At 34.9% G+C, this 22,664-nt stretch overlaps 1 protein-coding gene across 6 annotated transcripts in view; it reads right to left on the reverse strand.

Annotated features, from left to right (window-relative positions):
- Positions 1–22,664, reverse strand: part of EMB2757 (Transducin/WD40 repeat-like superfamily protein) — a 254,050-nt gene that overhangs the window by 230,555 nt on the left and 831 nt on the right. For 2 of the 6 annotated variants that reach the window (XM_089820803.1, XM_089820804.1), the window contains 6 exons: positions 22,291–22,354; positions 21,867–21,998; positions 21,715–21,777; positions 21,562–21,630; positions 20,874–20,930; positions 20,335–20,603 (listed from right to left, as the gene is read on the reverse strand). In XM_089820803.1, coding sequence (XP_089676929.1) covers positions 20,335–20,603; positions 20,874–20,930; positions 21,562–21,630; positions 21,715–21,777; positions 21,867–21,973 — 565 coding nt within the window. In that variant the 5' untranslated portion in view covers positions 21,974–21,998; positions 22,291–22,354. Of the gene's footprint in view, positions 1–20,334; positions 20,604–20,873; positions 20,931–21,561; positions 21,631–21,714; positions 21,778–21,866; positions 22,068–22,290; positions 22,355–22,664 lie in introns of all 6 variants that reach the window. The other 4 variants (XM_089820808.1, XM_089820807.1, XM_089820805.1 and 1 more) reach the window with 4 other exon arrangements.

Below are 22,664 nucleotides of genomic sequence, written 5' to 3' on the forward strand. Positions count from 1 at the left end.
AACCCTACAAATTCTAACTATGACAAACATTGGATTTGTTTCAATGTTGGTTATGAAATATCCCAAACAAATATTGACCCGATTTCTTTCTCAAGATAACATTTAGATCATAAACATATGAAAACGCATTATAAATAAATCACTAATGTAAACCATAGGAAATATCCCCAATAGATATTTATCCAATGTCTTCTTGAATATAATATTCAGAACTCAAACATATGAAATTTCGTTACAAACCAACATGTATAAAGAACCAATAAATTCTCATAAAACTCCCTAAAACCTGTTATTGCATTATAAAACAGCAATACAATAACCATCATTCAAAATCCCATCTTAAACATAGTTTAACAGTTAGATTGGAATACTAAAAGAACAACCTGTAAGCACATACGAGACACTTGAAGTGACGTCTCCGACAGTGGGTTTGCGTCTACTCTCTGCCAACACGAGGGGCTACGTCCTCACGCTAGCTGAAAGTTAAAGCTTTCTGAATAACTCTCGCAAGAGAGAAACTGAAATCTGAATCATAAATCAAGCATGCCAAAAGAATGAGTCTCTTCTCCTTTTATCCTCGCAGTTGTGACTCTTTGACTCCCTTCCTAGCTTTTTGTCTTATCTCTCCTTGAAGAGAAACCTGAGTATCATCTAATGCCTCATGAACATACTTAAGCTCCCTGTTGAGCTTCATAATCTCATTCCTTTCTTTATTTGACTGATCAACATGTATTTCAGCAACCTTAAGAATATAATCCCTGTCGGAGAGTAAACATAAATACTCTGATTTCATAGTTTCAAGAGTTGTTTTGACTACCCACAAATCAGCAACGAGTCACTCTCCTTCCACTTCCCTTGAGTCTTCTTGTAGAGATCAACCATCTTGTGAGTGTTATCATAATGTACCAAAGATGCCACAACCATGTCTTCACTAACCTTCAACTAGTTCTTTAAGGTATGCATTTCATTGTTGTCCTATTGAAGCAGTTCATCGTCTTGCAGTGTCATTTTGGATTGTTCCTCTAAATTTATGTCATGGGCATGAGAAATATATGGTTCATCACACCTCTCAAAATTATAGGCCTTATTTACCCCGTTCTCTTGATTTGTATGCAAAGGCCAAAGCGTTGCCATGTTATCACTTGTATATAAAGACTCATCATACAAAGACCCCAACCTGATATTACCTCATGTGCAACCAACCTCATCAACCTACTTGTCAAAGCTGTAAAGTTCTACAAATTCTTTTGTTCTTGAATCAGACTTATAGTTCACTTTCAAATGGATGAGAATGATCCTTTAAATAATACGTATATTCAAATTGTTTAAAGCAGATATCATTAATCTTTAATGCAAGTCCAATCCTCTATATTCAAACTTGGATGATTAAGAATATCTCTGCTTTATAACTCGTAGGAAGTAGAATACTTAGAAGAGCAGATTGATGTGTGTATGTGTCTTCTAAACTACATTCCCAACCTGAATATATATCCTATCTAGAGGGTATGTCCCTCAAGGGACATGACCCTTAACTTTGGCATTAAACATAATTATTCCTAAATCGGCGACTTCAAGAAACTCTGATTAGTATTAACAAACTAAGTATTAGCTTAGTCAAATACAAAACAAAAGCATCTATTGGAAATCGCCGGCACCTATAGGAAAGGCATAAATATGTATTAATTGCTAATCATTGGATATATTATCCATAAAAAGAAGGTACGGTCTGTACTATCAGACCTGTAGGATTATCTAGATTATATTCTTAACACTCCCTCTCAACCTGATAATCCTACAAAGAGATATTATATCTAGCAACATCAATACAGATCTTCAAGCAAGAATTAATACTCTATATCTGTCTATCTCTTCTTAGTATGTGGTATTATAGAACACATGATACAAAGTCATATTACTAAACCTGTGCTATGACAAATCACTACTACTAGTGATAAGACACTTGCTGTGACTGATAGAAACTGGTATTTCTATATCACAATGAGATCCTGAGTTTAAGATCTACCAAAATACAGGATAAACCCGGAGAATTCTAAGATTCTTCCTTTATCCAATTTGTGACCCATGAACATAGCAATGTCAATATCACAATACGATCTAAAACTCATCTGGATCTTACAGTAAAATCTACTGTTTAGTACATTATCTAAGAGATCGTCATCTCTCATAATGCCTTTTACACAAGTATTCATTATTTCAGAGATTGTCACCTCTTTAAATAATGATTACACATGGTGGAGCCCATAACAATCAATAGCCTGACAAAAAAATAAAATTATTTTATTAATAATCAAAAGAGTACAAATGTATTACAACTCAACCATACCAAGTCTCCTCCTGAAATGTTCTATCTTTACTCTAGATAGAGGTTTGGTGAGTATGTTTGTTGTCTGATCTGCAGTGCAAATGTATTCGAATTTTACAGAATTCCTATCTACCATATCTCTTACATAATGGTAAGGAATTTCAATATGCTTGGATCTGTCATGGAAAACTGGATTCGCTAAGAGCTTGATGGAACTTTGATTATCACAATGAATAATCATAGGATTCATGGCTTGCCCAAAGAATCCCACAAGTAACTTCCTCAACCATACTGCTTCTCGGGAGGCCATTGCTACTGCAATGTATTCAGCTTCTATGGAGCTCAGAGCTACTGAAGACTGATTTCTGCATATCCATGAAATCATAGCTAATCCTAAACTGAAACAGCATCCTAAAGTGCTTTTCCTGTCTTTAACACTTCCACCCCAATCTGAATCGGTGAATCCATGCAAATCTAAAGCAGCTTTCTCATATTTGAGTCCATAATTAAGAGTACTTTGTAAGTATCTCATAATGTGTTTAACAACAACTAGGTGAATCTCCTTAGGTTCACACATAAACTGACTTAAGGCATGAACAGCATAGCAAATATCAAGTCTTGTATTTACTAGGTACATAAGTGATCCTAAACTGAAACAGCATCCTAAAGTGCTTTTCCTGTCTTTAACACTTCCACCCCAATCTGAATCGGTGAATCCATGCAAATCTAAAGCAACTTTCTCATATTTGAGTCCATAATTAAGAGTACTTTGTAAGTATCTCATAATGTGTTTAACAGCAACTAGGTGAATCTCCTTAGGTTCACACATAAACTGACTTAAGGCATGAACAGCATAGCAAATATTAGGTCTTGTATTTACTAGGTACATAAGGGACCCAATCATCTGTCTGTAGAGAGTAGAATCTATTGAAGGTGATTCTGCAGCTGCTTCTTTAAGTTTATGTAAATTGGTCTCCATTAGAGAACACATAGACTTGCAATTCCACATTCCAAATTTCTTCAAGATATTTGAAGTGTACTTTCCTTGATTAAGTATGCTATTATCAGAATTCTATCGTACTTCCAATCCTAGGAAGTAATGGAGAAGCCCCAAGTCTTTCATCTCGAATTCTCTAATTAGATCTTTCTTGCACTGATCTATAAAATGATCATCACCTGTGATTAATAAATCATCAACATACAATATCAGAATTACCATATCATCTTTATCTCTTTTATAATATAAGTTTGGATCGGCTTCATTCTTGGAGAATCCTAAGTCGGTGAGATATTTATCAATCCTTTCATACCAGGCCCTAGGAACCTGTTTAAGCCCATAGAGAGCTTTCTTGAGCCTGCAAACAAATGCATTAGGATCATGGGTTTCAAATCCTTCCAGTTGCTCCAGATAAACTTCTGAAATCTTTCCATTTAGAAATGTTGTCTTTACATCCATCTGATGTACCTTCCATCCCTTTGATACGGCAATTGCTAAGACTGCTCGTATGGAGGTATATCTGGCAATAGGAGAAAAGGTTTCTTCATAATCAATCCCTTCTTTCTGAGAAAATCCTCTGGCTACAAATCTGGCTTTATATTTCTCAATACTACCATCAGCAGCACGCTTTATTTTAAATATCCATTTGGAAGAAACAACAGATTTTCTTTTTGGTCTTGGAACAATTTCCCAAACATCATTTTTCATAATTGATTGGTATTCTTCTGTCATAGCTTCTTTCCAGGTTGGATGTTTAATAGCATCAAAAGGATTGGTTGGCTCTGTTTTGGATAAATCAATCATATTTGTTGTATAACTAGAGTTCAACGATGTGCCTGATCGGTGGAATGGTCACACCCAATGATTAGTCATAACAAGAACTAATTCCATTTGAGACTTTAACTAAATCTATTTGCAATTGATAACAATCAGTACAAATACGATTGTTTCCAGAATTCAAATCTAAGATACTACTTCAATAATAATATGCATTGGTAGTTTTGAATTGTTGTCCTACATTTTGTCACCACAAAATGTTGGTAACAACACGAAACTTTTCCAAGCTAGTTTCGTATCTCTCTAAGCTTGAATTTGATATTCAATTGCTTAATGTTGATCGATTAATCCATTTCAATTCGAATATCAAATTGTTTCATTCGCTCATCTTATGCCTTTCGTTTTCTCCTCCGATTCGGTCTAACCTACAGGTCAATCGGAGTTGTCAATCAAGAGATATGGTCATTTTAGTGCCTCAAAAGTGGACATTTTATGTGCAACGGCACAAATTAAAAATATGATGTTATATTTTCATTTTGACATTCACTTTTTGAAAATATAACATTTTACTCACTTTTTGTTATGTTTTAAAGTTACTTTTCATTTAAATTTATAACTTAAAGTGACTATAGTGCACTTTATGTTATAATTTTAAGTTGAGTTGCTTTTTAATTTTTCACTTAAAGTGACTATAGAACTATATAGTTACTTTTTAAATTTTTGATTTTTAAATCAAATACTTATATAAATGTCATTTTAACTTAATGTTTATGACTTATATTGATTAATATAACACATAAATATTATTTTTGACCCATATTGTTGACATTTTTATAAAAATAAGTGAAATGCATAACTTAAAAGCCTAAAAGTGGACATTTTATGTGCATATGCATGTAAAAAACTATGAAAAAGTAGAAACTTTTCATGCTAATGCATATAAAAATTCATTTTGAAGACCTTTTTCAAGTCATTACATCAAAAGCTTCTAAAAGTGGACCTTTTTGATGCAATGACATGAAAAGTTGAGTTTTCATGCTTGTGCATGAAAAAGGTGAGATATGTTTATAAAATATGTAAGTGACTCCAAAAAGTGAAATTTTGGAGACTTGCACATTTTAAAATATGTAATGGGCTTCAAAAAGTGAGATTATAACCAAAGACATATTTTAAAACATGCAATTGCATCAAAAAGGTCTTACCTTATTACATGTTTTAAAATATGCAAAGAACACAAAAATGTCCTATTATGTGAAAAAAACATGTTCTTGCTCCAAAAACTTCCTATTTTGATCATAACTTTTGATTATCTTCATGGATTTGAATGAAATCAATTACATTCATCATGTTTTGGAGAGGTGATCATTTTGCCCTCATCAAAAATCAAGTTATTGCACCCAAAAACATGTTTGAAACTTCAACTAGGGCACTTTTTTGCATAAAAATCCATAAATCTGCCAAGTTTGATCACGTTTTTGCATGAGATCAAGTCGTTTTTACCTTTTTAGGTGATTACATTGGTTGAGGATCATTATTTTGGTGTTAAATCATCAAAATACTTTACTTTGAAGATCACGTTTTTTGCTTGTTTTGATAAAAACGGCTCAAGAACTTTCAAATCTTTAAAACGTGGCAATGAGGAGCTAATGTAGGGCACGTTTTGTGATCTTGCATAATAATCTCCTTGTTTGCTGCCCTCTATCATTCGGATTTTGGAGATTTGACAAATTCTTATCATTTTTGAAGAAAATTTCAAAGAAAGAGCATCTTTTCCTTCATTTTTGGCACATATTCATCAAGTAAGTGGACTTCTTCTTTCTTGTGTTTTAATTCATGCTTATCCTTACTAATTTGATGCTTGAAATCGTTGGATAGATGCCATTTGTGAAAATCTTTGCCTTAGAATGTGCATTTTTTCTTTAAATATGAATTTTTTCTTCATTTTGATGTCTTTGGTTCTTCCCCAAGTTCCAAATTCGAATTTCATCTTTGGGAGTGCATTACATCTTGGTATGTTTTGAGTTATTTTCAAAGGTATGTTTTTCTCTTGTTTTTTTTGTGTGCTTGTTGCCAGTTTTTCTTCATTTTGGAGAAGTTGCAAGTTTTTTCCCGAAAACTTGTTTTTCCTTCACTACATGCGAAAGCATTATCATTTCATTTCACATTCTGTTTCCACGTCATTACATCTCACATTTCATCCGACAAATGCGATTACATGTTTTTCACTTCATTCACCATCCGCACATGCATGTAATCCCATTTTCCATTTCCATTTTCATCCATCTCATTTTTCGCTTTCATTTGCACGACACGATTACACGAAATGCTTTACGTGTAATTGCATCTAAAAGGTCCAATTTTGATCAAAAGTCATATTTTGAAAAGACAAAAAAGATGTTATTTTCACTTTCCGTGAATTTTGACTTCTTTCTTCCTCCAAAAGTGACTATATAATTCATTATCTCACCTCCATTGTTTCATTTCCATCTTCATATACGCATTTGCACTTACATGAATAAATACATGTTTCCATACATGTTTCCACCTCATAACATATTTTACATGTTACCCTCCATCCACATCCGTATATACATGTAAAGTATACACATTCGCATTTACGCCTCATTTTTTCACCTTCCGTTACATATTGCATTTACATATATGCATGCTTCATTCAATAAAGCTTTGAAAACATTCAAGTCACTTTTGAAATCAGCAACTTTCACTTTGCACGCATTCCCATGCATTTCACCTTCGCGCATTTTCATTTCATTCCATTTTTCATATTCATACTTTCATTTCATTTCACATTCCGTTGCATATGCATACACTTTCTCTTCGAAAGTCACTCATTTTCGAATCTTCACTGCTGCTCTGTTCACTTACATGGAGATTCCTTCTGACGATGTATTTGTGTTTTGGAATTTTTGTGTTACAGTACAAGCACAAGAAATGTCCTCACCTTCCAAATCCAAGGGCAAGATGAAATACCAATATGACAAAGAATTGGCTCATGCAGTTCCTTCTTCAATTACGTCTATTCTGGATAACATACTAGACACCAAGATTGGTCACGTAGATGTAGCCAATTTTCTACAAAGGATTGAAGCTCCAGCTACACATGAGACGAAACATATTAAAAGAAGCAACATCCTTTTGGTTTCTACATTTCCCATGGCGGCCATAGAACCTGATTTTGTCTACAGATGTGCTCGGCGCTTCACTCCTAAGACAAGGAATATCAAAGATGCTGACAGCAAGATTATTATTAGCCTTGACCCTGAAGTGATTGAACAAGTCTTCAAAGTTCCTCATAAATCAGAATGTGTTGATTTGACCAAAGATTCCTCATTGGCTTGTTAGAATGAACAAAAAAGCAACTATCAGAAGTATGTCAACCTTTACTGGTTAGACAACAAAAGAAACAATTTTACCAGGTGGCCAAAGACTCTTCATCGGTCCAATTTTAAACAGGAATACAAAGGCCTCATCATCCTTCTCAGCAAAATCTATGGTCTTAAGGATTCTTCCGACTTTGAACCATGGATGTACAAATTTATGTTTCAAATCATAGAGAACAAAGAACATATCTTTTGGGGAGAGCTTATTAATATTGCACTCTGTCAGCAGATATGCAATGTAGGAACATTAGTACCTTTTTACATGAATTCATTTTTAGTTTACATTGCTGCTGCTATGGGGTCTTTTTTGGGGCTATCCACCAAAGGTGATCATCTTCAAGTACCTGTTTGGGAATACTATGACCAAATTACTTTGGCTAACAGTAAGTATCATTACAGAAGAGTCCAAGATGCTTTCTTTGGACATTACAGGTGTTTGTTCAACAAACAGTTGTGTATCAAAAGAGTATCTAATGCAGCATGGGAAAAGGTAAACCAGTACGGCTGCATTTTTCTTCAATTTCCCACTTTCACATACTTGAGAATTGGGTATTTCAAAGGAGAGCCGTATACCTTACCTAGGTATGCTACAGATCGAATTATTCTAATGGAGTTAGCAAGACAACTCATGGACGTGCAGAATGATCAGCATGCATCACATAAGCTTGGATTTGGCATCACCTCAACTAGGCCTTTATCTATTGGCAATTAATCAATTGTTTCTGTACCTAAAGCGGAGAATATGGAAGCAAAGTTGCAATTGATTACATTGAAGAGGTTCAAGGCTAGATTTGACTTTGATTATCGAGAGATGAACTCTCAGATAAAGAGGGCTTATACTCATGTTCATCACATTGAAGACATTTGGATTGACATGAGAACAGAGCTTGATATTATGAAGATGGATTATTGCAGGTTAACCTTGCAACAAATAATCGATCTTAATATGTTGGAAATCCCTCCAGATTTCCAAGTTGAAGATGATGGCAACATCCTTGATCCGGAATTTCATCAAAGCCGGTTTTGATAAAATGTGTCCTTTTCCTATTCAATGGCAACAAAAAGAAGGTACATCTATTATGGACAGGTTTCAATCCATCTTAGCAAACACTAACAAGTGGTTGAAAAGTAAAGGCCTAAAAAGAGTAAATCCTAAAATGGGTTTGGATTGTGGAAGCTTTGGTCCTCCTGGCAAGAAGTCACAATTGGAAATTATAGGGAAAGATGGTGCTTCATCTTCAAATGTCAAGAATACTCTCAAAATCAAGTTAAAGGGTGGAAAAGGGACTAAATCATCCCAAGTTCCTGAACCAATTCAAGAATCAGTAACAGAATCAGAAGAAGAATTGGAAACAGAATCCGAAAAAGAAGTTTCAGATGAAGAAGGAGAAATAAGAATCATATCTCCTCCTAAGCCTGCACAAGCTTGTACGTCTTCTCCACATGAAGAGCCCTTTTTGCATGAGGTTGATGATGATGTAGATTCATTTTCTACTATTTTCACTCACTCTATTCCCGTCTCAGAAGTTAATACCATGGCTCTTCCAATTGCATCTGCTGCTCCTCATGTTCGTACACATGATCAATTTGAACACTTAGCAAATGTGTTTGAAGATTTTCCGACTCTTACTAGTGGTCAAGTTTCCCAACTTGATACATCTTTGACAGGATTTGAACTTTTCATGGCAAAATCTTCACAACATGTTCCTATGCCTACAGCAGTGCAAACTGAATCTTGTTCAGTCACTACAGATATACAATCTGGATCAATGCCAATGGTCTCCACTATGCTTGCTTCTACAGATGAAAGTTTCAGCCTACCTGCATGGTTGAGTAGAATAACAACGAAGAGAAGGAAGGTGGTTGTTCCTCCTGACAATCTTCCTGTGAAGAAGACTAAATCCAAATCTCTAAAGGACAAGATTGTTTCTAGAATTTTGGTTGATTCTGACAAAACCAAGTATGTTGAGGTTGCTGAGCCTTTAGTAGATAAACCTGTTGAAGAACTCACTAGCTCTGATTATAAATTTACTAAGGTTGAAGTTGGAAGGCAATCTCGTTTGAGTTCTTTGCAAGATGCTCATGATGCATTAGCAAATGTATCAAAAAGCAGTCATGAGCTTTGGGAAAAGAAGAATCAATTGAAACAGGAAATAGCTCGTTTGAATGAGATCATTCAGAAACAATCTTCTCAGAATGTTGTTGCATCACAAGCATCTAAAGAAATAAGGTTGATTGAAGTTGCTAAGTCTTGGATACAGGAAATCATTGTTGAAGGAGTTCGAGCTATCACAGAAACACTTGCACTTCTAAAGCGTATCAAAGAGATGAACAAAACGGAACTAAGCTTAATTTCTTCTTTGACTCAAGAAGCAGATACCCTGAAGGAAATCCTTGAGGATTGGGATGAAATGATAAAATTTGATCTAAATGCTATGGTCTCATGTGACGTTCTTCCGTCATGTGAAATGTTCTTCAGATTTCAAGGACTCATTGGTTACAAGGAAGAGACCTTAAGAAAGTTGATCACAAAATTGCAAGTGGCTCTTGAAGATTGTCAAGCAGTTGAAACAAGCCTTACTTGTGATTTGGAGCAATTGGGATGCTATGTTACTGATAATCTTGGTAATCTTTTGGCAGCAGAGAGAGTGAATTCAGAATATACAATCAGAATCAATGCTGATGTAGATTCTGAAGAATTTGGTTCGCACACAATGAACAAGTTCGTTTTGTACAAATCCTTGACAAAACACTTGTTGGACAATACAATAGCAAATTCTAAAGTTGTTCAATCAGCATATGAGAATGCAGTGAGGATCGAAGCCATATCAAAGACAATGGAGATTGCTGATCTTCCTACAGTGCGTGACATCATTGTGAAATTCAAAGCATTAAGAAGCAATCTTTAAGATTGTTATGTAATTTCTACTTCATAATTGTTTTAGATGCATGTAATGTGAATTGCATGTATGTAAAAGGTGTAATGCGAGTTGCATGTGCAGTTGTATGTAACCCTTTTAGTTTCTGTAGTTAGACTTGGTCAAAGTTGGTTGAGTTGCTCCCACTTTTTCCTCCCCCTTTTTCTCAACTTCTTTGCCTATATAAAGGAGTGCCCCCCTCATTGTAAAATCATCATTATCTTTATACAAGAGAGCTCTGAAAAAATTGTGCCAGCAGAACTTTGTTTGTGTAGCACTATTTTGAGAGAAAGTAAATACAAAGGAGCATTTGAGACTTAACTTTGATTAAGTAAAATTGTTATTTGTGTGAATTGTAAACTGTGTCTATAATTCATTCAAGTTACCTTTTATTCGTACTATCTTTTGTTATTGATATTGTATCTTGTGATTGATAGAAAAGAGTTAAGAAACAATTGAATCCCGAGCTTTGACCAGGAACAATTGTGAAAATCCATAGTTAGAAGCTTTGTCTGTAGCTTGTATTTTCATCTTAATTCGCAAAATAGTTAGATTGTTATTACTTTTAGGAGTCTTTGTGCCCTAATTGTAAAGATTTTACCACATAGAAATACAACAGGACTTAGAGCCAAACTGGTACGTTTTGGCTAGCCTTTAAGTTAGTTAAAATTTATCGGTATCATTGTTTCTAGCTCGCGATAGAAGTGTAATTAGAGATTCACCTTGCCCATTATTCGCCTTACGAATAAGTGGATTCTTTCTTGAAAGTTAAGAAGAAAGGATAATAGTAACACCCAGTTTATAAATCTCTCAATTTCTTGCTTACCTTGAGTTGATCCAAGGAACAGTGAGAAGGGGGAGCCTTCCCTTTAAGGTAGGAGAGACTCTGTCTCACACGCTATGGCTGGTCATCCTATTTTGTGACTGAATTTTTACCCAAAACTGTCGGTTGCAAAATATCCACCCAACATGAATGTTGCGATCTTCATTAAAATATTTAGACGATATTCATGTACATATTCATATCGATATTCTGCATATCAACATGTATATATACATGAGTACATGAGATCAATGCAATTTTTTGAACCAAAGCTATTTGCCTCAACACTCCCTCTTAGCTAGGGAAGACAAAGTGCATATGAATATTCTCATTATAAAAAGTAATATCCTCAAGATATATATAAGAAAATCAAGTCTCATGATATTCTTTTCAGTTATGGTGAGTATAAATATATCAAGTCACATGATATACACCATACCAGTTCATGGTACATCCATAGATATTAAGTCACATAATATCCACCATGAATTGAACATATTGATCTTCAACAGATATCAAGTCACATAATATCCATCAACATGCTCTTTTAACTAACATGATCTTTCCTTGAATATCAAGTCGCATGATATTCATCATGATAACAATCTAATAATAATAAAGTCGTCACCTTATATTATCAGAATCAATATTACATTATAAAAAAGATTCTCCTCTTAAATAATGAACATAGGGTAGGCCCATGAGTCATAGAGTCACACATATGACGAAAGAGTTTACACTTTAAACATCATTAATTAGTTAAACAAATTTTACAAGGTTGAGACTCAATCTCATAAACTTACATTTCAATCAAGCCAAGTTTTTTTCTGAAATAATCAACTTTCACTTTAGGGAGAGCCTTGGTGAGAACGTCAACAGTTTGATCACCTGTATTAATATATTCTAATTGAATAGCTCGTTTTTCCACCATGTCTCTCACCTAGTGGTAAGGAATCTCTATATGCTTGGATCTATCATGAAATACCGGAATCACAGATAATCTAATACAACTTTGATTATCACAATGAACCGTAGTAGGTTTCAAAGGTTCACCAAACAAGTTTGAAAGCAACATCCGAAGCCACACTGCTTCTCGAGCTCCCATCACTGCTGCAATATACTCTGCTTCAATAGAACTTTAAGCAACAAAAGCTTGCTTTCTGCATATCCAGGAGATCATGGCTGTTCCTAAACTGAAGCAACATCCTAATGTGCTTTTCCGGACTTTTACACTTCCGGCCCAATTAGAATCAGTATATCCATGTAATTCCAAGCTGGTATTCTCATATTTAAATTCATATCCAATAGTACCTTGAAGATACCTCAATATGTGCTTCAAAGCTACAAGATGAATCTCACAGGGTTCACACATGAACTGACTTAATGTATTCACTACATAGCAGATATCAGGTCGAGTATTTACAAGATACATCAAGGACCCAATTATCTGTTTGTATAAGGTGGGATCAACTAGTCTGGATTCAGCACTTGCTTCCTTTAGCTTGTGAAGATTGGTTTCCATGGGTGTAGACATGGGTCGATAGTCCCACATTCCAAATCTTTTCAAAATGTCAATAGTGTACTTCTTTTGATGTAGAAAAATATTAACAGACTTCTGACATACTTCCAAACCAAGAAAGTAATGGAGAATTCCTAAATAGTTCATTTCGAATTCAAAAGCCAAATCTTTCTTACATTGATCAATAATGTGTTCTTCCCCTGCAATCAAAAGATCATCAACATAAAGAATTAGAATTAACATATCACATTTAGTTACTTTGAAGTAGAGATTTGGATCAGCCACGTTCTTGGTGAATCCAAGACTTAAGAGGTATTTGTCAATCCTTTCACACTAGGCTCGAGGAGCCTGTTTAAGTCCATAGAGGGCCTTCTTCAATTTACACACATAAGAAGTAGCATCACGAGTTACAAATCCTTCTGGCTGTTCCAAGTATACTTCTTCCTCTATCTTTCCATTAAGAAAAGCAGTTTTTACATCCATTTGATGGATTTTCCAACCTTTGGCTGTTGCAATGGCTATTACAGCTCTAACAGAAGTGTACCGAGCAACTGGTGCAAAAGTTTCTTCAAAATAATTCCTTCCTTTTGAGAAAAACCTCTCGCCACAAAATGAGTTTTATGTTTTTCAATGCTGCCATCTACAGCATACTTGACTTTGAAAAGCCATTTTGAAGATAATAGATTTTTCCTTAGGTCTCGGAATTATGTCCCAAACATCATTTTTTAGTATACACTGGTATTCTTCCACCATGGCATCTTTCCAAGCTTGATGTTTAAGTGCTTCAGAAGTGCTAGAAGGTTCGAAATTCAAGCTTTCACATATGAAGGCATTATATGTCAATTTTCTAGGTCTCTTGCTTCCTCGGAAGGTTCCTAAAGGGGCAGCAAATCCATCTCCTTCCTGTATTATTTTACTTGTCCAAAGTGGCCTTTTAGAGTGATCAAGACTCTCTTCTTAAGTCTCTGGAAGGATTTCAGTTTCAGTTGTAGTCTCTTCAAAAAACTCCTTCTGATTCTCAGGAGCAAGAATCCCTTCTGAAGATACATTAAATGTATCTAGTTCATCGGTGGTTTTGGCTCTTCTGAAAGCAATGTCTTCCTCAAAGATGACATCTCTGCTTAGTTCTATTTGTTTCTGTCCAAGAATGTAGACTTTGTATCCTTTTACTGTTTCACTAAAACCAGTGAAAATACCCTTTCTTCCAAAAGGTTCTAACTTAGTCCTTTTCTCCTTAGGTACATGTACATATACAGGACATCCAAATATCCTTAGGTGACTGATGTCAAGTTTCTTTCCAAAAAATGCTTCTTTAGGAGTCTTATTGTCCAAATGTGAGTGAGGACATCTATTATGAATATAGATTGTAGTGTTGGATGCTTCGGCCCAGAAAGACATACTCAAGTTTTGATCAAAAATCATGGCCCGAGCAACTTCTACAATAGTTTTGTTCTTTCTTTCAGCAACCCCATTTTGTTGAGGATCGTAAGGGACTGTGAACTCCCTCTTAATCCCAGTGAGTTTGCAAAACTCTTTAAATATTTCAGAAGTATACTCCTTTCCATTATCTATTCTCAGAATTTTAATGTTCTTACCAGAGGAGTTCTCAGTGATAGTTTTGAATTCTTTAAATTTAGAGAGAATTTCTTCAGATTCTTTGTATTTAAGGAAGTATATCCATCTCTTCCTAGAGAAATCATCAACAAATATCAAATAGTACAAGTATCCTCCTATAGATAGTATAGACATGGGCCCACATAGATTAGAATGTACTAGTTCCAACACTTCTTTAGTTTTGCTCAAACTATGGGGAAATGGCCTTTTAGTGTTTTTCCCTAAGGCACAACCTTTACATGATTCATTGTGAATATGTTTTAACTTGGGCATTCCAGTTACTATCTTCTCCATTGATGTTAGGGCACAGAAGTTGATATGACCTAGTCTTCGGTGCCATATTTCATTTGAATCAAAAGACTCATGTACCAATGCAAGGTTTGTCTTAGCACATAGCTCATATAGGAGCCCTTGTCGTACTCTTATTGTTAGAGCCCTTTTAATGGTTGAATTTTTAGGCCATGCTAGTACTCTCCCTTCCATGAAAGCAATTTTATAACCATCATCTTCAAGAGCGGATATGGATATTAAATTCCTCTTAATACCTGGTACATAGAGAACACCAGAAAGTTGAATAGAATTTTCAAATTTCAATTTTATGGTGCAGGTCCCAATTCCTTTTACCGAGTATGCAAAGTCATCACCAATCGTAACTTCTTCATCTGTTTCTATTTTCATGCTTTCTAGGTTATCCTGATATCCAGTGATGTGTCTGGAAGACCTGCTGTCAACTATCCATGTATTCCTTTTAGTTGATATTTGGCTGGATAATGCAGAATAAAAGCATATTTCTCATGTTCATTTCCTTCGTTTGACTTCTCAAATTTTGCAAAAGATGCTTGAGGTTTAGATCTATCAGGACAAATTATTGCATAATGTCCATATAGATCACATCTGAAACATTGGATTTTGGACAAATCTTTCTTCTGTTTGGATTGTCCTTTTCCATGAAAATTTCTTTTCCTTTTGTTGTTTTTCTTCTTTCCTTTCTTATGAGCATTTGTATTAAGAACTTGAACATCTTCATCTAGGGTTTTGTGTTTTCCCTTAATCATTAATCTTGATTCTTCTTGAAGACAATTTGATCTTAAACGAACCATTTTAGGGATTTTAGACCTAGCACTTATGCCTTGTACAAACGATTCCCATGAGTTTGGAAGTCCTCCTAATGCTATTAAGGATAACTCTTGATTTTCAAATCTCATAACCAAGTGCAAATAATTGATCTCTTAAGTCCGTGATTCTCATAAAGAAAGCATTTATGTTTTCTCCTTTATTCATGCTTATACTATTCATCTACCTTTTAAGAGCAAGTTTTCTGCCAGTATTATTGATTATAAATGCATTTTCAAGAGCTCGAAACATACGATAAGCTGTGGTATGTTTTGCCACAATAGGTGCTATGTGGTCTCGAACAATATCAATAATTATCTTCATTGCCTTTTCACTTTTCTCAATCCATTCTGATTTTTCAGGATCATCTTTAGGTTCCTCCTTTGTCTTCTTTTATAAATGATTCCAATTTGTTTTCTTTTAACATCATTACTCGAAGTTTCCAAGATTCGAAGTTATCAGCACTTCCAAGATGATGTTAGAATCTCATTGTGTTTGTCATTTTGGAGGGAAAGAGGATTGTTTGTCTCAAAGTAAAAATCTGATTCAATAAACTTAGTGTGATATTTCCTTAGCCAAGCTCTGATACCATGTAAAGTTTACTTACAGATTTCCTTTTCACTGCTGAATTATGTATATTTCCTGCAGGTACAGTCAATGCCAATGAAGCGTACAAGTGTTGCACAGTATATATAAAAACTCAATGCAAATGATGATACATATTATTCAAGATTGACGTCTGTATAGTCTTTGATCTGCACACATTAATCAATTACTATGTTGCAATATCGGGCGGCATATCCATCATATATGATGTGGACGGGTACATGGGTGAATGGGCATGTCTCCATTTGGAGACATGTCCATTCACTGATGTGCCTGATCGGTGGAATGGTCACACCCGATGATTAGTCATAACAAGAACTAATTCCATTTAAGACTTTAACTAAGTCTATTTGCAATTGATAATAATCAGTATAAATACTATTGTTTCCAAATTGAAATCTGAGATATTACTTCAATAATAATATGCATTGGCAGTTCTGAATGCTGCGATCTTCATTAAAATATTCATGTACATATACATATCGATATTCTACATATCGACATGTATATATACATGAGTATGGTCTCATGAGATCAGTGCAATTTTCTGAACCAAAGCTATTTGCCTCAACATCCACGAACTCGAACCTCGAATCCGTCCCCGAACTCGAACCGGTAACTTTATATATATATATATATATATTTTTTTTTTTTTTTTTAAATTTTTTTTTTATTTATTTATTTATATGCACCTTAGAAAAATTAATTAAGATTAGAAGCCAAATAGTATCATAAAAACAACAAAAACACTACAAACTTGTAATCTTAGCATCATATCTATTGGCAACACCAAAATATTAAAATAAAATCGAGTTCAAGTATCATTGTTTAGAGTCTAGACTTCCAACAATTAGAACATTATGCTAAGGTTCAATCATCTAATGGATTATCTAAATCTTCATCATCTCTTCTTCTTCATCAAAGGCATTAGTTGGTTCACAAACACTATCAATGTTACTGGGATCAACTGCACTAATAACATTCCTACTTTTCAAGTTGTCCAACGTTATTATTTTTTCATTATACAAAGAGCTTGTTTGTTTGTAATTAACATCCTACTTGAAAAATGTTATATAAGTAGCTTGCAACTCCCTTCACCTATTGAAGATGATGTTTAATGTTTCAAATATTATTTATCACCTAAGTTGCCGGTTCGCGGTTCGGTTCCGGGTTCAGGTTCGAGAACCGGTTCGCTGGTTTGACAAAATTTTGAAAAGGGGTTTGGGTTCGTTTGGGTTCGTTAGTACAAAAACATGTAAAAAAAATTTTTTTTTTTAAATATATATATATATATATATATATATATATACATCTTTACGAAGCATGAGTTAGAATTAGAATGTAGCATAGTAGCATAAACACATTTGAACAACAAAAAACTTTAAAACAGCATAAACAATATAGTAGCAAACCACAGCGATCATTGGAACCCCTAGCGACCAGATCTCTTCCCTTTCATTTAAAAAATTCATAACTGTATCTGATTAGTTTATGCAGATCAACAGTAAGTTTTAATAAAAATTTCTTCTTTTCATAAATTTATTTACCAAACTCTTATTATGATTAACATAATCGATTGAACGTGGTTAAAAACTAATTAGATCTAGCTTGCAGAAGGTAAATCCCTTTGACCAGCTGAATATTCTTCAATCTCTTTGGGCACAATCTCCCAAGCACTGATCAACAACAGTAAACTGGAAAAAGACCATTCATGGAAGCCTCTGGATAACACAGTTTGACGTCCCAGATTCAATATTCTTTAATACAATTTTTAATATACCTAGAGGAGAAATAATCAGCCAAACAGTGATAGACAATGTGGTAAGTAGCTGCCCCACCTGACCATATTCATGTGACCATAACTTTCTTCTGCAGGGCAACATTTCCCAATAAAACGTTGTTTATTGTTTAGTGTTTGAAAAATTCATATTGCTACTCAAATAGGCCTTGAAATTCCTCGAAATTGGTCATGGTGGTCGCCACATGTTGAGCATCTTCTCTTGTGGGTGTCTCAAATTTAGTAGCATTTTGATTCAAATAGAAAGTGTTTTACAACTAAGGATTACTCAACACTAAAAAACTGTGGCATTGTAATGCCTACCAACCCAGACCCAAGATGTATCAACATAAATTAAATTAAAACATGCTGTAATGTGGAAAATTTATATGTGGTTCTCCTAGGTTCGAACCTTGGTCCGAAATTTTATATGTGGTTCTCTTGGGTTCGAACCCTGGTTCGAACCAAATCGAACCAGGCATCCAAAAATGAACCCAGGTCGAACCGGACCAGAACCACAAACCGGTTCGAACCGGTACGTGGTCCGAAGGGGGGGGGGAGGTACCCGTGCAACTTAGTTTATCACTATACAGAGCTTCCATTTATTCGGACATGGGCCATTATCAACAATTGGATATAAAAATTTCACTGAAAGAAATCTTGAGAGCTAGTTTAATTTGATGTAATAAATATTTGAATATCTGAAAATTCTGAAAATTTTGTTTGTAATGCTAAAAATCTTTATTCAAATTCTATAATAACTGTTTACTGCAATAAATTATAGCATGTTCCCAATGGAACTGTACCTAGTTCGCACTAGGTCTTCCTGGGTCTGCCCTAATTCGACCTAGGTTTGACCCAAAGGATGCTTGGGTTCAAACCCAAGTGGAAATCAAAAGAGAACCGGGATCAAGACCAAGAACCGCTTTAAAATTCACCCCGTTCAAAGGGCCAAGGGGAGAACTGGGTAACTAAGCTCTGAAAGATTACAAACACACGTTCACCATACCCCATATGAATCTAGTCATAAATATCTCCTCAAGCATTCTCCACAGTCCAAACCTGTCCGAAATAACACTGGAAAGAAGGATAAATAGTCTAGACATTCTGATCAGCAAGGTATAGGTTTGGCATACTCAGGTTCAGTGGGTATAATGCTCAGAAAATTAATCATAACTTCAAGAAAACTTCAATATCCCATGCCAAACCACAGGGATGCTTACTAGCAGACCTGTGCGACGCAATACATCAAGAAAATGGTACAAAGCTAAAGTGGTTTGCCCCAACAAGTGATGCACACATGCTTATACTAAAAGGTGGGAGGGGTGTCAGTATAATACAGCTTTTACTACTTCAAAACTTAATCAACCGCAATAATCATAACCATAAAGAATATAGCAATCATGAACATGAGAACACAAGATTTACATGAAAACAAAACCACACCAAAGTATTGCTTAATATCTTTTTACAAACTTCATAGGTACACACCCCGTGACTGAGCCCCAACTCAACAAGAGACGCCAATCTCTTTTGATAGGAGGCACCAACCTCAATCACAACAAAGTATTGCCTTCTTTAAAAAACAGCTCTAATAAATATCCTCAGGCTTCCATGAAATCTAATAAAAATCACCTTGTAAGGTCTACTATTTTGGCCTTAAATCACCCTCAAAATCTGCTATAAATTTTTCAATCCTTCAAAAGTTTGTTTACAAGATCTTCGTAAATCTGCCCATAAGGACATCATAAATCTGCCAATAGATTTTTCAAAGTCTTCATAAATCTGCTCAAATAATCTCTCCAATAAGCTTCATAATTCTGCTTCAAAACCTGCTGTTATCTTGTACATAAATCTGCTATAAAATCTGAACGATATTATTTTTAATTGCTTGATGTTCTTCTTATAATTTGAAAGCTGGTGTGTTAGTTGGGCTAAGCTTACCACAATAAGGGTCATTACTTTTAATAAATTTTCATATAATAAAGTTCTACAGCCTGCCTATATAGACGAGACAGCTTGGCCCTAAAAATGGGATACCTTTGAGGGGGCTGAAATTTTGAACAGCTACCTCAAGAATGAAGGTTATTCTCATGGTTCCAGATTTCCAGCCATCTTCATGATCTTAGTCATTCTACCTTACAATGCCAGACATAATTACTAACCCAGGTTGCATAAAGGTTGTTGACTCAGATCTATAAATTATTACATTCTATTTGGACATTGTAGTCTTCTATTTCTAAAATGAATCTCCCAAATATAGAGATAGAACTGATTTTATACATTTTGAGCCGGTGCCTTCTAATTCATTAACTGTAACTTGTTGATCACTTTTAACCTTGCTAGTTACATAAATCTTTCAGCCAACACAAGATGTAATCACCGAGTGTCACAATAAAGATGGACGATGGGCAGTACATTTGCAATATAAAATCTTTGAGTTCTACAATTAAACTTGGTGGCTACCTGTATCTGCCATTGAAGATAGATGAGAACTGCAACTAGATAAAGGATAAATCTTGTCAAGAATTCCCCCTTGGATATCAGATGACTTCTGAGCAGTTTCTCTATTTTCATTGGATATATTAATCCTTTCAAATATTACTTTGTCCATTTCATCCTGATAAGTATTTGTAAGTTTAGATTTTCCAATTTGAGTTGAGCACAGTGCATTCTTCACTAAATCCAGCTTACAATAGTGGTACGCATTTGTCTTTACAATGAGAAAGGGCTGCCTGCACTTCAAAATACATTCAATACATCATTCTCTTTATAGTCTTACATCAGAAAAAGACATTATGACCGATATGAAAAGAAATCTGCAAACAAAAATAAATAAAAGCTTCTTCATCATGAAACAAGGCGTCAGGAAAATATACAAAAATTATTTATAAGTTTCTAAGTTGGCAACCATGAAAACCAGTATATCAGGTTCACCTGTTCCTGTGTGAATTACAAATAGCTTCAAAATAAATATAAAATAACATTTGGTTGAATAGCAGTACCTTGACAAAGATCCATCCACAAATTCCCAGCATTTCACGGTTCCATCTCTGCCCTGACTGAAAACATTAAAAACAGTATCACTTTTCCATGTATCTACTTAAGCCTAGAATAAGCAACAGGGTAACATGTCTAGGTTTATATAACAATGTGTTCGCCTATGATTGAACCTAGGGCATACAAAGGCTCGTGCTTTAATGGTAAAAGGAATAATAATAATAAGTGTGTGGCCTGAGATCGAATTCCCCAACACAATACGCTGCCCCATAACTATGCAGAAATGTGGCAAGGTTGTATAAATTATGAGCAACAATCTTAAGAATGTAGAGAAACACCAAATATTTTCTCAGGAAGTGGAACTGTTGCAATATGTGGGACAATCATAGCACTAATATAACTTTCACCTTCTCAAGTGTAACTTGTGTTTATGGGGTTTAGTGTACAATGAGAAAGGATTTGATTTTCGATAGATCCTTAATCAGATGGAGGAAGGTGGGATGGCTGGCTCCTCAGCAAAAGTGGAATACTGAACCTAAAATGATATAGGAAGGTCAATTTACTTCCACAACGGTAAACAAGCTAAAATCCTCTCAAACCTAAATTCTCTTAAGAAGAAACAATGAACTATAAGGAACAAGTGCAACATATAACTGCCTGAAAATGATACAATGGCGCAAATAAATAACTTACCTAAGAATCTTGTTTTCAGATGAAGGAATTGTAGCAATAGCAATGACCCCAGCTGCAGGGCTGTGAACCCTTTCAAAAGGATATAACACATTAAAATGTTAAGCATGCAGGTTTTGCAAATGGAATTGTAATAGTATGTAACGAAAGAGATACCTGGAGGATGATAATGTTTTGTAGCGGAGCAGATCCCATATTCTTAGCTCACCCTCTGCATCCCTGAATAAATGAATCCATCACTATAAATTTTAAAGCAAACCATATAAATTTTACTAATTTTTGTGCATGACTGCTTATTAGAGGCATACCCTGTAAAGAGAATGGGTTTGGTGGAATGGAAACAACTGGCAGTAACCGAAGCTCGATGACCTCTCAGTACTGCAATGGGATCCGGGGCAACACGCTTCGTCTCCATTTATATGTTGACTATCCCACCAACTCTGTAATTCTCGACAATAATGGTGATGCCAATTACAGCGTTACGCACTTGTGAATAACTTTTCTGTGCACTATCAGAAGTGCACTTATTCAATTTTCTTTTTCTTTTATAAAGAGTAAATGCAACATATAGCTGCCTCAATATATCAGACCGCAAATGAACAATTTAATTGTAGCAATTGCGATGACCCCAGCTGCTGAGTCGTGAACGCTTTAAAATGGATATACGTGTAGAAAAATGATAGGCATACAAGTATGCAAATGGAATTGCATGGTAAGCAAGGTAATGCATACCTGCAGAATGACCACGTTTTTTAAATACAGCATGTCCCATATTCTTAGCTTACTCTCTGCATCCCTGAATATCCACCATTATAAAGTTTAAACTCAACAATATATCATAGAATTATGTGAATGACAACTTATTTATTTAGGGCATAATGTTATGCATTTTTCTTTACAGAAGTAAGAGCTGTCTGCACTTCAGAATACATTCAATACAATATTATCTTTTTTTAACTCACGTTAGAAAAGGACATGATGACTGGTTCATTAAGAAAGCCGCAAGCGAAACAAAACAAAAAAATTGAAGCCATACGGGGAATTCACAGAAAACTAAAGTCATTTATAAGATTGTAATGGTCTATAAGATACTTGACAGTCTTAAT

The sequence above is a fragment of the Cupressus sempervirens genome, chromosome 3 (assembly GCF_028749045.1).
Source record: "Cupressus sempervirens isolate cs-2001-9-10 chromosome 3, ASM2874904v1, whole genome shotgun sequence".
NCBI classification, from domain to species: domain Eukaryota; kingdom Viridiplantae; phylum Streptophyta; class Pinopsida; order Cupressales; family Cupressaceae; genus Cupressus; species Cupressus sempervirens.